At 38.6% G+C, this 13,249-nt stretch overlaps 1 protein-coding gene across 1 annotated transcript in view; it reads right to left on the reverse strand.

Annotated features, from left to right (window-relative positions):
• Positions 1–13,249, reverse strand: part of KCNH5 (potassium voltage-gated channel subfamily H member 5) — a 156,936-nt gene that overhangs the window by 43,169 nt on the left and 100,518 nt on the right. Inside the window, exon 8 of the mRNA XM_065636117.1 lies at positions 8,990–9,189. Coding sequence (XP_065492189.1) covers positions 8,990–9,189 — 200 coding nt within the window. The remainder of the gene's footprint in view (positions 1–8,989; positions 9,190–13,249) is intronic.

The raw sequence follows: 13,249 nt of genomic DNA on the forward strand, positions 1-13,249 counted from the left end.
GACCGATTTCCAAATTTTACTTTTTAAGCTTCCAAACTTCAGGAAAATTTGGTTAAAATATCGCAGACGTTATTACGGTAAGATTCAGAGATGTTGTGGGACCCTTTGTTTTATGGAGTGTAAATTAATTGTGTCCCTCAAGAATAAAAGCCATTTGGGTGCAAAGCAGCATATTGTTTCCTCACAAATACAGAGCTAAATACAGAGTATTAAAAGTGAACACTCAAAGCATTAGTCTTTTTACGGACACAACAAACTTATCTATCATTACACACCGTAATATGAAAAGACAGAAAAAATTCCATTGCACAGAAAAAGCCAGTCTTAGAAAGCATAATTCAGGAATTTTCTCTTGTCATGATAAAGTGATTCTCCTAATGACATATTACTGTAAGGAGATGTATGGAGATACCACTTATCAGCTAGTATAGCAGTAAATGAGTAATGATCCAAGAGTTAGCCAGGAACAAATATCATTTATTTCAGCTTTCTTGTCTGAGAACAGAGAATGAAACAGATGACAACCAAAAGAAACACTTAACATTAAAGGATTTGGCAAAGGAGCTTTGAATGATAAAGACAAATGCAGCTGTATGTAGGGGAAAAAAAGAGGAAAGAAAGATACACGATCTCAATATTCAGCTTCATGTTTACTGTATGCTCCAAGCACAGGACTTCACAAGCTCCAACCTGACTTTGCAGCACTTCTTTGTGTGTTTACAAATAACAATGTCATGAATTCAGGAGTCTCACAGATGCCACCAGCTTCTCTATTAGTTGAACTGTAGAAAGGGGTTGTTGGTGACACGGATTACAGTATGTAATATTTTTGTTGCTTCCAAAGAATACACATAATGTGATGTAGGATCACATAGAAGCATTTGGAAGCTAATGATAAAATAGTCCAAAGATTCCAAGAGCAGAAAATGAGAAAATGAGCACTTCAAATTGAGATAAATTTTCTTCTGTCCCTTATTGACAATACAAGACTTAGGCATCCTTATTGTGAAATGCTCCTACTGAGATCTCAACATTTTTCAGGCAACATGCAACTAAAAAGATACAAACTAGTAGCAACATGGTTGTACGTAAGTCTGCATGGTGTACAAACACACACACATGGGTATAAAAGAGAATTTCAGGTTAAGGGAGAGGATATCCTGTAACACTTAATTTACTGTTTCACTGTTAGAGAAATGCCTCCAACACGTCATGTCGGCAGAACCGAAGTTCAGCTGGGACACTTGTTCCAGCCTGTGTGTTCTTTTAGCAGTGTATCAAAAACCAGCAAGCCAAATTTCTGAAGAGGAAATTTCCCTAGAGATTTCAAGACCTTTCTCAGTGAAACCTGTACTTTCTAAGCAAGGCAGGATATTAAGGTTGCTGACTGCAATGCTTTACTAATTGATGGGTTTGGAGCACACGACTTGGAGCAGAAAGTCTGCAGGGACCAGATGCTTGTGCTCCTACAGAAGTTGCTTTGTAATAAATCCGTAGCCACAGACTTCGCAGTCAGCTCTCCCGTATGCGTTCAAGCAGCATGAAAGAAAAGAGCCTGCTGCTTTTCAGTGCAAAATCAAAGGAGAAAGTCAAATTCTACCCAGAGGAAAATCTTTGCTGGCTGTATAAGCTGTGATTCTACCAGAAAAGGGGCAAAGCTCCACACCACACATGAACAGCACACATATATCCACGAAGACCCAAACCACTACAAAGCTGAGAGAGGAGAAAATAGAGCAAAGAATAACATTCATCACTCCCCTTCTTCGCGCAGAAAATTAAACCTCCTCAAAGTCAGTAATAGGGCAACTGCTGAGCTCTGCCATCACCACCTGGCACTCAGCTGGTAGAAACCCCAACACAACGACACCCAGTGCAGAGATTCAACACTGCTGCCATGTCTAGAGCACCCCGTGGCAAACGTAAAACGCTGGCGGTGAGTGAAAAGCTTCTGGTTGCTGCTAGAGATTGGGAAAGGCAGTAACCAGCTCTGGAAGATTCACAGGGAACTGGCACAAAACGTCTCACTATCTTTTCAGCTCGAGATCTGTAAAGGGGGAATGAAACCTCCCAAGGAGATTCCATCTGATTTTTTTCCTCTCCCATCTGTTTCCTCAGCATGCTCAGGCAGTTTAAGATAAGCCCCTTGAACATTTCAAAGAACTCTACGGGGAGCAGAGATCATAAAGAACTCAAAGAAAAGCAAATGAATCGAAACAAAAACTGTACAGATTAAGAGTGTGTCCAAACAATATCTTTTAGGGTGGGTTTAAGCATTTTTTTAAAAAATCTTCCCCAGCTGCAATACACTACAAGATGGCTTAGCAAATATTACAGAATCTGTTAAGACTTGTTAGCAAAAAGGGCAGAGGCCAGTGAATCATGAATGTTATCTATTTGCAATTCTCTTTCAGCATACAGGATTCTCACTTTCTTGGAGCTGTAGCTAAGGAATATATCGACTGATATGCAAGCGAAGAGCTTAGACAGTCTTAGCGGTTGAATAACAAGGATCGTTTCCTAAACGAATAACCATAACACATATTGGAAATACTGAAGACTGTCAGCTTTGATAATAAATAAACTAAATTCTAACTTTTAACCAGTTACAGGCCACCAATAGCTCTTTTATTTTGCAGAGAAAGGCTACTATGCCTTTTCAGACATACTCATCTGTCATAATAAAGGTCAGTTCTTTCCTAAAAAACACAATACCCTCTAAGCAACTGACCAAGCTATTCAGAGTTTTAGAAGGATTGGCTCATTTGACTGTTGAAGTCTTTTGCAGACCTGGCTGAAAGTGTTACATTTGGCACTGGATGGAGGCCAAAGGTACAAAGGTAAGAAAACAGCTGATTAGCAAATCACATAGCATTTTCCTGTAATAATCAGGTAATTTTGTCAATAACTCTAAGGTGATGTACAGAACTGAGCAGTTATTAACCCTGCATGCATTAGGCTAATCTTTAATACATCACTGAGTATCTTGGCACTAAGAATCGAATTTCAGCAGCAATGGTGTGCTGCATTTTAATTGCACTATAATCCAAGGTCACTTGAATTTAAATGTTCAGAAACCAAGATCTGAAAATCAAGTCTAATTAGTGGAGTTCGGCTTGTTTTCTTGTTAACAACACATGATCCGAACCAGTGATCAAAATGGTCAGATTTAGTGGTATAGTAACAAAATTGACCACTTTTTAACTGAGCATCAAGATCAAAATCCCTAGAAACCGTCTCTTGATTAGATTAAATTCAGCACTGTCAACACAGACAGAATCTGGCTAAAGGTCTGAAAAACAGGGGGAGAGGCAACATCGTGTGTTTTAAAGAATCAAGTGGTTCACCAGCACAGGGCCTGCTGGTTTGTTTAACACGCTGTGGCACACTGGTCAAATTCACCAACGACCCAAAGTAGCAGATCCCAGGTTGCCTAAGAGCTGTAGAAGTCTCAGAACAGTTAACGGTTTTATTGTTTTCAGTTTTGCTATAATATCTACCCCTGCAAAATCATCACATGACCTTCTAATGGGGCAAAGGACAGCAGACAACAGGGAATTAGATAATTTAAATCAACTTTTTAAATAAAAGAAAGAAAAATAAACATCCAAAAGAATATGGCATATATGAAATAATCTCTCAAGTTACAACATCTTTTGGAGTGACAATTTCTGGCAAGAATGGAGTCGATCAATGGATTATTTTATTTTGTACTTCTTAAAGAGGTGGCTTTATTTTCTAACATGCAGCATTATGTAAAGACATTCAAGGGTGAAAGCATTAAGAAAACAGATCTGGAGAAGACCTTCCCCTAGATGTGGTCTCTGGAAATGACAGCCCCTCTGTCAGCTCCATCCCCTTGGTCACAGTGGTCAGGAAAATGCCCGGCCCATCCACTTGGGTACTCCTTCCCCCAGAAAATAAACTCATGAGCTGCTCCATAGCTCTGGCATTTCATAGTCTAATATGTATCAATCCCAAGATGAACACATCCAGCAGGCAGAGGTAACTGTGGATAATCTTCCTGGCTCTGCACAGTGCGTGCAAGAGGTAAATAATCCATACCATCCATAAAGGTGAAACAGAAAGCCCCACTGGTGACAGGCCCCACTCTTGGACCCGTGTGAAGGACAGTGAGACCCTGACCGCTCTCCAGAGAACCGTGGACTGCAACTGTACCTGGTCCTAGCTCAGCTCTCTGAGCCGAGGGAAGACTTCTTGTTCACCTCGTCCCGATCTGCAAGGAACGACCAACAACCCCGCCTCTACAACGAAAAAAAAATACTTGTCCAAATGATTTTTACCTTCCCTCTTCAGCAGGGAAATGTATGTAGCTGTCACACCTAATTTTGTAGAAGTTCTCTTTGGCCATGAAGCTTGGAAGCCTTCTACCCCGGTCATCCACGAGGACATCCAGCCAGCACTTACAGATACTTCTGTGTGATGGGACACTGCAGGAATGGCAGTCTGATTCCCCTCTTCATCTCAGCGTATCATTAATTCCTACTTGAACGTCTTATTAACAGCAAACATGACTAAACTTCACTGTCCTTCTTTAGATTGATGTTTATTAAAGTTACAACCTCTATCTATTTACCATAAACCCATCTCTCCTGTATGAAAGCTTAGTGGGTCAGCACTGAATAGTTTTAATACTGTGTTATTTTCCCATTATTTCCATTTCAGTCATCGCAGTGTGGAATTGGCTCTCGTTATTCGAATTGCCACTGATGCTTAGCTTGAAACAAAATAGATGCCTTTTTTCTCTTTCAACCTATGGCTTTTCTGAAGGAAATTACTGTTAAAACATGATAGACTTTTATTTAATTGCTTGCTGAGCAAATCCTAAGCCATACAACAGCACAGAGGTCAGGAATAGAAAAATCTTTGGGTTTTACTGGTATTTCAGAACGTTATCATTAGATGAGACCTTGAGACATCTGCATGTTAGTTAATGGTTGTTCTGCTTTTATGTATAATGACCTATTTCTTATAGAAGAGCTAATATGTATAAATTTTTCATTTGCTGCCTAGAGATTTCAATAAATACTAAGAGATTTGAATTTGATGTGCATTTCATATATTAAATTATTACTGAAAAGATTCTTTTCAGCTGCTTAAAAATGGTCATATACAGAAAAGATACTGCCTCTTTTTTATGTCTCTCAAAAAAACAGGTTCTGCTGGATGAGAGATACCGTTTAGTATATAAAGGCTTCTTAGTTTTCTCACCATTTTAGCTCTGCTCACTATTAGATGAATAAACCTGAAACCTGTAGCATTAAAAATAATTAAAAAATCCATCTTATCTGAGCCACCGTTACACAAGAAGATAAGAGTCCATATGCATGTATTACATACAGCATCCCAGTTGTCACAGGAGGGCTCTCATGTTTAAGTGATTTAAGATTATAGATCAGAGGCCACTTACTTCCCCTTAAGTAGTAATAATAAATACGCAAATGCTTTTAGTGTCATTGTTAATTCCTTATTTGTGAACACTCAGAGACAGGCTGAAGTGCTGTGGTTTGAAGACAGGATTTGAAGATGAGCTATTCCCAGAGAGAACAGGAAAGCCAAAATTGTGCGCTTAAGGCATCATCTCTTCAGTCTGGGGGAACAAGTCCTCTTTCACATACAAGGACAATAGACTGGGGCTTTAAAACAAAGTTCTGTTTGGGATAGCTTGCTCCCACAAGCAGCAGGGACTATACCTTCATTAAACTTCCTCTATGCTAACTTTGTCTTCAGCTCCCATCTAAGGACTCATTCTAACCAGTTTTAGTCAAGATCTTTTTTGGGACTACACACTGAATGTGTCATTTAAGGACAAATATTTGAGAGCTGATGCAACAAATCTACGCGTTAAGTTGCAGTAATTCCAATCAAGCTATTAACTTATATTTTAACACATATTAACTTATAATATGTAGTTATCAGAGAAACACATGCAAGTGTTTATTTTTACTCCATCAATTTACTAGGATTGTTCATCACCATAGGAAGCTACTGTAACTCTCATGTAAGAGTTTTCATTCTTTGTTAGAACACTAACCTCCTCGTTCTTTGAATTTAGATTTCAAAACAAAGCCATTTCAACATGCTGAGTGACTGAATGAAATGTATTATAAATTTGTGGCAAACGATGTCGCAAAACACATGCCAGTGTGACAATGCAGATATATTTGGAACAGTTTAGGATGTAATGCTGTATGTTAGGTTGACAAACATCCTTGGATGATGCAAACTGTCTGAGCTGCCTGATGGAAACTGAAAAGATGAGAAATTCCTCAGTAATTATCATGTGTCACAAGCACACGTGTTTTGCAAGATAATAAGCTTATTGAAAAGTCCATAAAAATTAAAAAGAATGGGAAATACTGTGATGCAAACATACCCAGACAACAGACTGGTCAGAATCTCATTATTGGAGCTTTGAAAACTAGATGGGAAGAAATCTCTAAGGTCATGTCCAGGCTGTCAGACAAAGCAGTGCAGAGAAGCAATTCAAGACCTGGGGCACTAATCTCCTGTTCCAGCCTATGCTGGAGCACTGTTTGGATTTAGCAGCTCAGCTGCAGGTGCAATGTTGTCCCACTAGCCCCGCTGTGCCTACGGTAATAAAACTGACTTGACTCCGTGTACCTTGGAGGTCTCTACAGTGCCCTAGTGCCCTCCCATCCACTTGCTTCTCTAGAGTTAGTGCAGATGAATTGACTTTAAATGCAGAGGGTCTTATGACAGGGCTTGGAGGGGTAATGAAGGAACTAATGCAAGAAAAACAATCCACTCTACATGACTAATCACTGGGACTGTACCATTGTTCCTACCATTTCCCAGCTGGGATTTACAATATTTTCTCAGTTGTTTTGGTAAAGCACGTCGTAACACCTTCCTGAGTGGAGATAAAGTTAGGAAAGCTGCCTGGCTATGACACAGCTTTCCACCCTTTTGCTAAAACAAATTCTGATTTTGGCTAAGGTTCTGCAGCTGTAAGCAAAATGCCAGATCTTCACACTTATACAGACCCCAGGATGCTCAGTGCAGGCACTACAGGCCACTGGTGCTGTTGCTTTTGAAGACTTTCAGGCTGTAAAGGACACAAAACACCAAAATATTCAAGTGGGTGCTCAAGTTCTTAACGTTTATCTTGTTTCTGTTCTTCTGTAACATGGGCTTTTCTGGGAAGTTCAATTAGATGCAACTACCGATGTCCAGATGCCGAGATTCCAGAAATCCTTCTACTGTTTTAAATAGGTTTCGAATCCAGGCTTAAGTTTTGGCAAGTCTTTACCAAGGGAAAATTGTTAAAAACCTAAGTCACAGATTTTACAGCCATATTAATTATCTAGCTAAGCAGCCGCTACTGTCTTACAGACCAGAGAACACTGCTTACCACAAGTCGAAAATTTGGCTCTAACTGCATTTTTATAATCTATGAAACTGGACATGCGGAAACTATGGAAAGAAATTTCAGTAATTGAAGCATTGGTTCTCCTAATTAACTGCAAAGCATCATTAAAATCTAATGAAACTGTAGTGGAATAATATAGGACTCTGGCTTAACTGCAAGGAGATAAATGAAAATTAAAGTTGAATTTTCACAGGGTTTTGAGTTTACACAATAGGACTGAATGCATTTACAGTAGTTTACAATACAAAAGCTCACTTTTAACACCGTACGAATCAGCATTGGTAAGTTAGGGTATTAGTGTATAAGAAGTTAACACATTTAAGATCGTGACACAGTGAAGCACAGGAATCAAAGAAATCAAAATCCTTGTTACTTAACATAGTTATATTTGTGATGGTAAACAGAATTTCACAGCAGATGATTAATAAGATAACTGCTGTTGAATCAGCATGATGTAAAACTAAATTTTTCAGTGGAGCAACTTCAACTTGGTGTATCCAAACAAGCTGCATCCTCCTGCCATATTACGCAACAGATTCAACTGAAGCAAGAACTTCAAAGCTGTGCAAGCATTAGACATTTTAAGATATTAATCTGTCATGACACTCCCTTACCCTCCCTCGGGCCTTTTAAGTTCTTAGGAGAGAAATCTTCATGGAAACTGGAGCTTGAATGCCTAATTTCAGCTGATGTGTATCAGGTCCACAGAAGCCACAGGAGCATCACTGATCTGCACTGACCAAAACTCCAGACCTAAAACTGTTATATCTTGCCTCCATTCAAGGTATTGCAGGTGGAAATCCTTCCACCTGACCTCAACTGTCTCAAATATCCAAGGCTAGAGAGACTCACTGCACAGATCATGGAGAAAGAGGGGCTCTGAGGACCGTTCACCTTGTCCTGGCACATGATGAATCACACTCCGAAGACGATCTTCTTTAATCAGCTTTTGAAGAAACCTAAATGACCAGTCCTTTCTGAGGGCTAAAGCCCTGTAGGACTTCCACCTTGCATGGCTGCCAGTACTGCCCCATTTTCTGTATCTCCCTACCAAAAGCCTTAAGTTCTAGCTGAGATTTTAGCTCGAAGAGATCAATCTCTACTGCCATTAAATCCTATACTAATTATGCTGATGGGTATGTCAATGTCCTGGGCATCAGTGAAGGGTCCAAGCCAATCAAAGTCATTTCATTGCAACTCACAGATGCCAATACTTTTCAGAATAATACTGATGTAGGTTAGACACCAAATTACATTCTCGGACCAGCTTGAAGACCAATTTCCTGTTGACTGCAACAGTTTAGTACATTAAAATTATTTCGTATTTATGCAAAGTAAGACTAGAAAGCAGAAAATATTTACCATAATGAAAAATAAAGGCGTATTTCCAAAGTGGCAAAACAGTCCATTTTTAAAGCATCCAGTTTTTGATCCAAACACAAACATAATAACGGAGTAACATGCAGTTAAGAATTTGTTAGTAAGTTATATGCTGTCATACAGTCCTGTTTCTAAGAAAGTAGACAATGGACCAAAAACTCTTGCTATCTAAATCGTTACCTCAGGTATTCATACCTTCTCTGTGTCAATTCCTTTAGACATGGACCAGGTTGAAACAATATAATCCATGACTCTTTCACTAAGGCCTTTTGGGACTTGATATAATTTTAGGAAATCTCTCACATTGTTCAGCATCTCATGGTATCGGTTGGTGTTGGCATACATTTGCTGGAAAATGGTGGTGACATTTCCAAAAATAGTTGCATAAAGAAGAGCTGAAATAAAACAAAAGTAATTAAAAATAAATATATATGCACCAGTAAATGGTATTCATAATTCAAGGATAACTTCAAATAAATTTATGTATCTTTACAAATTACTGCAAATGCAGATGTGTAAACCGAAAATTTATATTTATGCACACACTTGCACATGTGTACAGAGTTATTTATTGAATTTACCCATACATTTCACACACCCACTCAGTGTTATCAGTCATACAAATAATGTCCATACATGGAGTTACTTAAAACCAGCCGGTGCATTTTAACTCTATATCCTATACTAGTCCCAACTAATTTTCAAATATAGCTGCAGCCTGAAAGTAAATGTTGAAGGCACAATCCCAAGAATCATGCCTGCCAACTGACTATTACAAGTGTGATGCAGTGAACACTGTTTGATGGAAAACAGTTAATTTCTGAAGCCTAAATTCAGTGAAGTATTTAAGCAAAACCTTAAATGTACCCTTTGCTAGTGCTGTGTTGAATAGCAGTGGATTGAAAGATGCTTTTAAAGTCAAGCAAGTTTAAGGTGCCTTATTGAGGCAAATGACATTCTTCCATTAGGCATTACAGATGTTGCAGAAAAGAGAATTATTCCAATACCTCAAAACACCAATGTGCAGCACTTCTGCTCTTGACATTATCAAATACACAGAGATGTGCCTGTCATTTTAAATAATCTTTGCTCGGAGATATTTTGTAGCAGAATGCAGCTATGCATTTCCATATTGCTTTTGTGAAAAACAATTGTATCCTACAAATGGCAAGAAAGAACCCACTGTGAAAGGAAAAAATGCCTTCCATCTCTCGGTGCATAATGTCTTCCCTCTACACAACACATTTCTATATCATTCCAGAAAACTCACTTTGTTTCAAGCTCATTTACTGTTGTTTATCACCCCTGTTTGAGAAGTGGCATTTTTAAAGAAACACGGCATTTTCCTAAAACCTGTCTAATGGAAAAATTGTATTTCCATTTCTCACAGTGCTTTTTACTATGTCTATGTAAAAATTAGATGCTGAAGTTCATCAGAAACACAATGTTCGTTGTTTTATGAAAGTCTTGGGATTTTTCATCTCAATGCACAAGATGATATCAAACGAGAACACACGATTTGTAGCAAAGATGAACACAAGGTTTCAGTTTTAGAAAACACAGCAGATGAATACTCTATGTGATGTCCAAAAATAAAGCTCTTTGCAAGGGTAGGATTTTTTCCTTTCTTTACTGAGTGTTGTATCATACCTGCTAGCTACTGAAAGGTTCTCTCTGCTTTTGTACCCAACCGCATATATATCAACACTCAGAATATGAGTATGTGGATTATAAAAATGCCTAGATGCATGAATGCCGACTGAATTTTTCTTTCATTTTTTTTTTCAGCTTTCTCCACTCTTTTGGACTTTTGTAGCAGGACAAACTTGACGAAGTGCCACTTCTCAGTGCAACATCCCTCATCCTTCTGAAGAACAGTTGCTGATTTATCATTAACTCAGCTCATCAGATATGTGAGTGCACAATATCTCGTCTTGCCCTCTGATGTTAGATGCATCTGAAAATGACTGTGACTACAAATGAAAAGTCATAATTGTACCCACAACCCTGCCTTTCTGCATGAGTAAAATTTATGCAAGCTTGTAACTGCGGCTAGGCTGCATATGCAATTACCACGCATATAACTCAACTGGCCATGCAAACCTACACAGAAGACACAGGCTGATCGGAAACGTGACATGGTGCCCTGTGAAGCTGGGAAAAAAGAGATTCAACTCTGCCACCTTCCAGGCTGGAAGCAGCTAAGAATGCCGTGGTGAAAACATCTTGTCTGAAGCCACTGGCACATATGACCTTCTCTGAAAAATTTTAAAAAAAAAAAAAAGACTCTTTCATAGAGACAGTCTGTAGAAAATATACAGCCAGAAGTGAAATTCTAGTTCTGTGTCTCCCAATATAGGGTCCTAGAAAGTTGTGCTTAAAGACTACGTTTGTTCAAGACATTAAGGATAGAATAAATCATTGGATCAAACCTGCAAAATTGCTGGAAGCATTATCTAGCAGTACCTCACCAAGCCAGAAATCACAAGCCTACACACGGTATAGTCTGCACAGACAAAACCAGCATTATCTCTCTGTTGGAAGTCAAAGCCTTCCTTTGCCTGCTGTTGGAAATAGTATAGAAACATGGTTTAGTTAGTCTAAATATTCCACTTTTCTTACACATTACTGCATGGGGGGCCATTGGCAAACACTTAAAGGGAACCTACTTTGATCTTCACACCTTTGAAGCTGTGTCTCAAAGACTCTCCTCACTCGTGGTGCTTCCCTACGCCAACACTGGTAGCGGTCTGCTGGTTTTTTTGGGGGAAGAGCATATTTTTCATAATTTGGTATGGAAAAAATCCACCTCTCTGTAAATCAGCTCCCCATCCCCGTTCTCTATATGATACCTAGAAAAGAGGGTCATTTAAAATAAGCTAATATTTATTTTTTTGCAGGTCTTGGTATGCAAAAAAACCAACTTTGTGCTGATAAGGAAATAGTAAGTATATAAATAAAATACTTATTGCATTTGTTACACCTGTTGTGACACTTCTACAGGGAAAGAAAGGATCCACTGCTTGGTGGTGTACTGAGAAGGGTTTAGTCTGCCTTAAAAACACAAGTTACCTGCCTTTGCTCTTCCCCACTCAGCTTTGGGCTGGGCTAATTGCATCAGCTGAAACCTGACAGAGACAGGGAGGTGAGCGGGACCAGCTCCTTTAGCTGGCAGAGATGTGTCAGCGTGGGGACCCCCTATGCACAGATGCCTTTCTCAGCCTTTACAGGTTTAAGGCTGTCCATCAATGACCCTTAGTACCTGTAATCAGCAAACAAAGATTTCTCAGAGCACCCTTATTTAAGAAGCAAATATCCAAGTGCCAAGTGTGGACCTCACCCCTCACCTATAAAAAACAAAGGCAGGGGAGTGCTACCAAGGGTATTTCATTTTTCCTGTATTTTAATTATTTTTGGCAGGGGGAACTGGCAATGAAGACCATTTGCAAAAGGCTTTGAATGATCTAAGAGACTGTGCCTCTCTTGAAAGTAAGAGGATATAAATAGTCTCTAAAGAAACACGTAAAGGTATACATACACTTCAATAGTTTTAATTTAGTCTATCCATTTACAAGAAACAGGAGAGATGATGCTAGAGAGGTTGAAGGTGAAATTACTTTACTCAGTTTCTTTAAACGGCTGGGTAGGTCAAACTGCATTCATTCACCTTCTCTTTAATGACTCGCATTTCTGCAGATGTTTCCTGTTATGTTCCTACAATCATGCAATGATCATTAACTCAATTGTCCTATGTGTGTAAATCTGGAACAGCCTTCACTTGATTTCATAGAGATCAATTTGATATAATGATGCAGGAATATTTTTTCTCAGTCTTAAAGGTGAGGTTGGTGGTTCAACTGTTAATTTCCATTTTCACTCTTCGGTGCTGAAAAATATCCCCTAAATTATATACAAGGGTCTAAGTGCTATATATTTTTACATTCAAAGTGTGTGTTACTATATTTGTACATGCATAAAACATGTTTAAATGATTTAGCAGTAGTGTTACGTAAACCTATATGCCTGTTCAAAACCAAGGAACTCTCTAAAAAAAAGACTCACAGTTACCTAAATTATCCCAAAGCATTTCATGTCTTTTATTATTCTGACCATATGCTATATATGTCCACGGAAAAACATCTGCCTTTAGGAAGAGAAGCTTGATTGAGAGACTTATTTTTCCCTATGGTCTGTTCTATGCTAGAGTATTCTTAGTCTAAGTATATACAATATACCTGTAAACTGTAATTGTAAAGAAGATGAAGCCTTGATCCTGGAAGAATATAGATATTAATTTTTGCATGCTGAGGCTAGCTGCAACTTCTTCAATAAAATTTTGAAATTCGGTATTCCTGTAGGATTATTAGATTAGTATTATTAAAGCTGTATAATTCACAAGAGATTCAATACAAACCCCAATATATAAGCACAAGATATAATTAGATTTAAACCCAA

This window comes from Caloenas nicobarica, chromosome 5 (genome assembly GCF_036013445.1).
Source record: "Caloenas nicobarica isolate bCalNic1 chromosome 5, bCalNic1.hap1, whole genome shotgun sequence".
Lineage (NCBI taxonomy): Eukaryota > Metazoa > Chordata > Aves > Columbiformes > Columbidae > Caloenas > Caloenas nicobarica.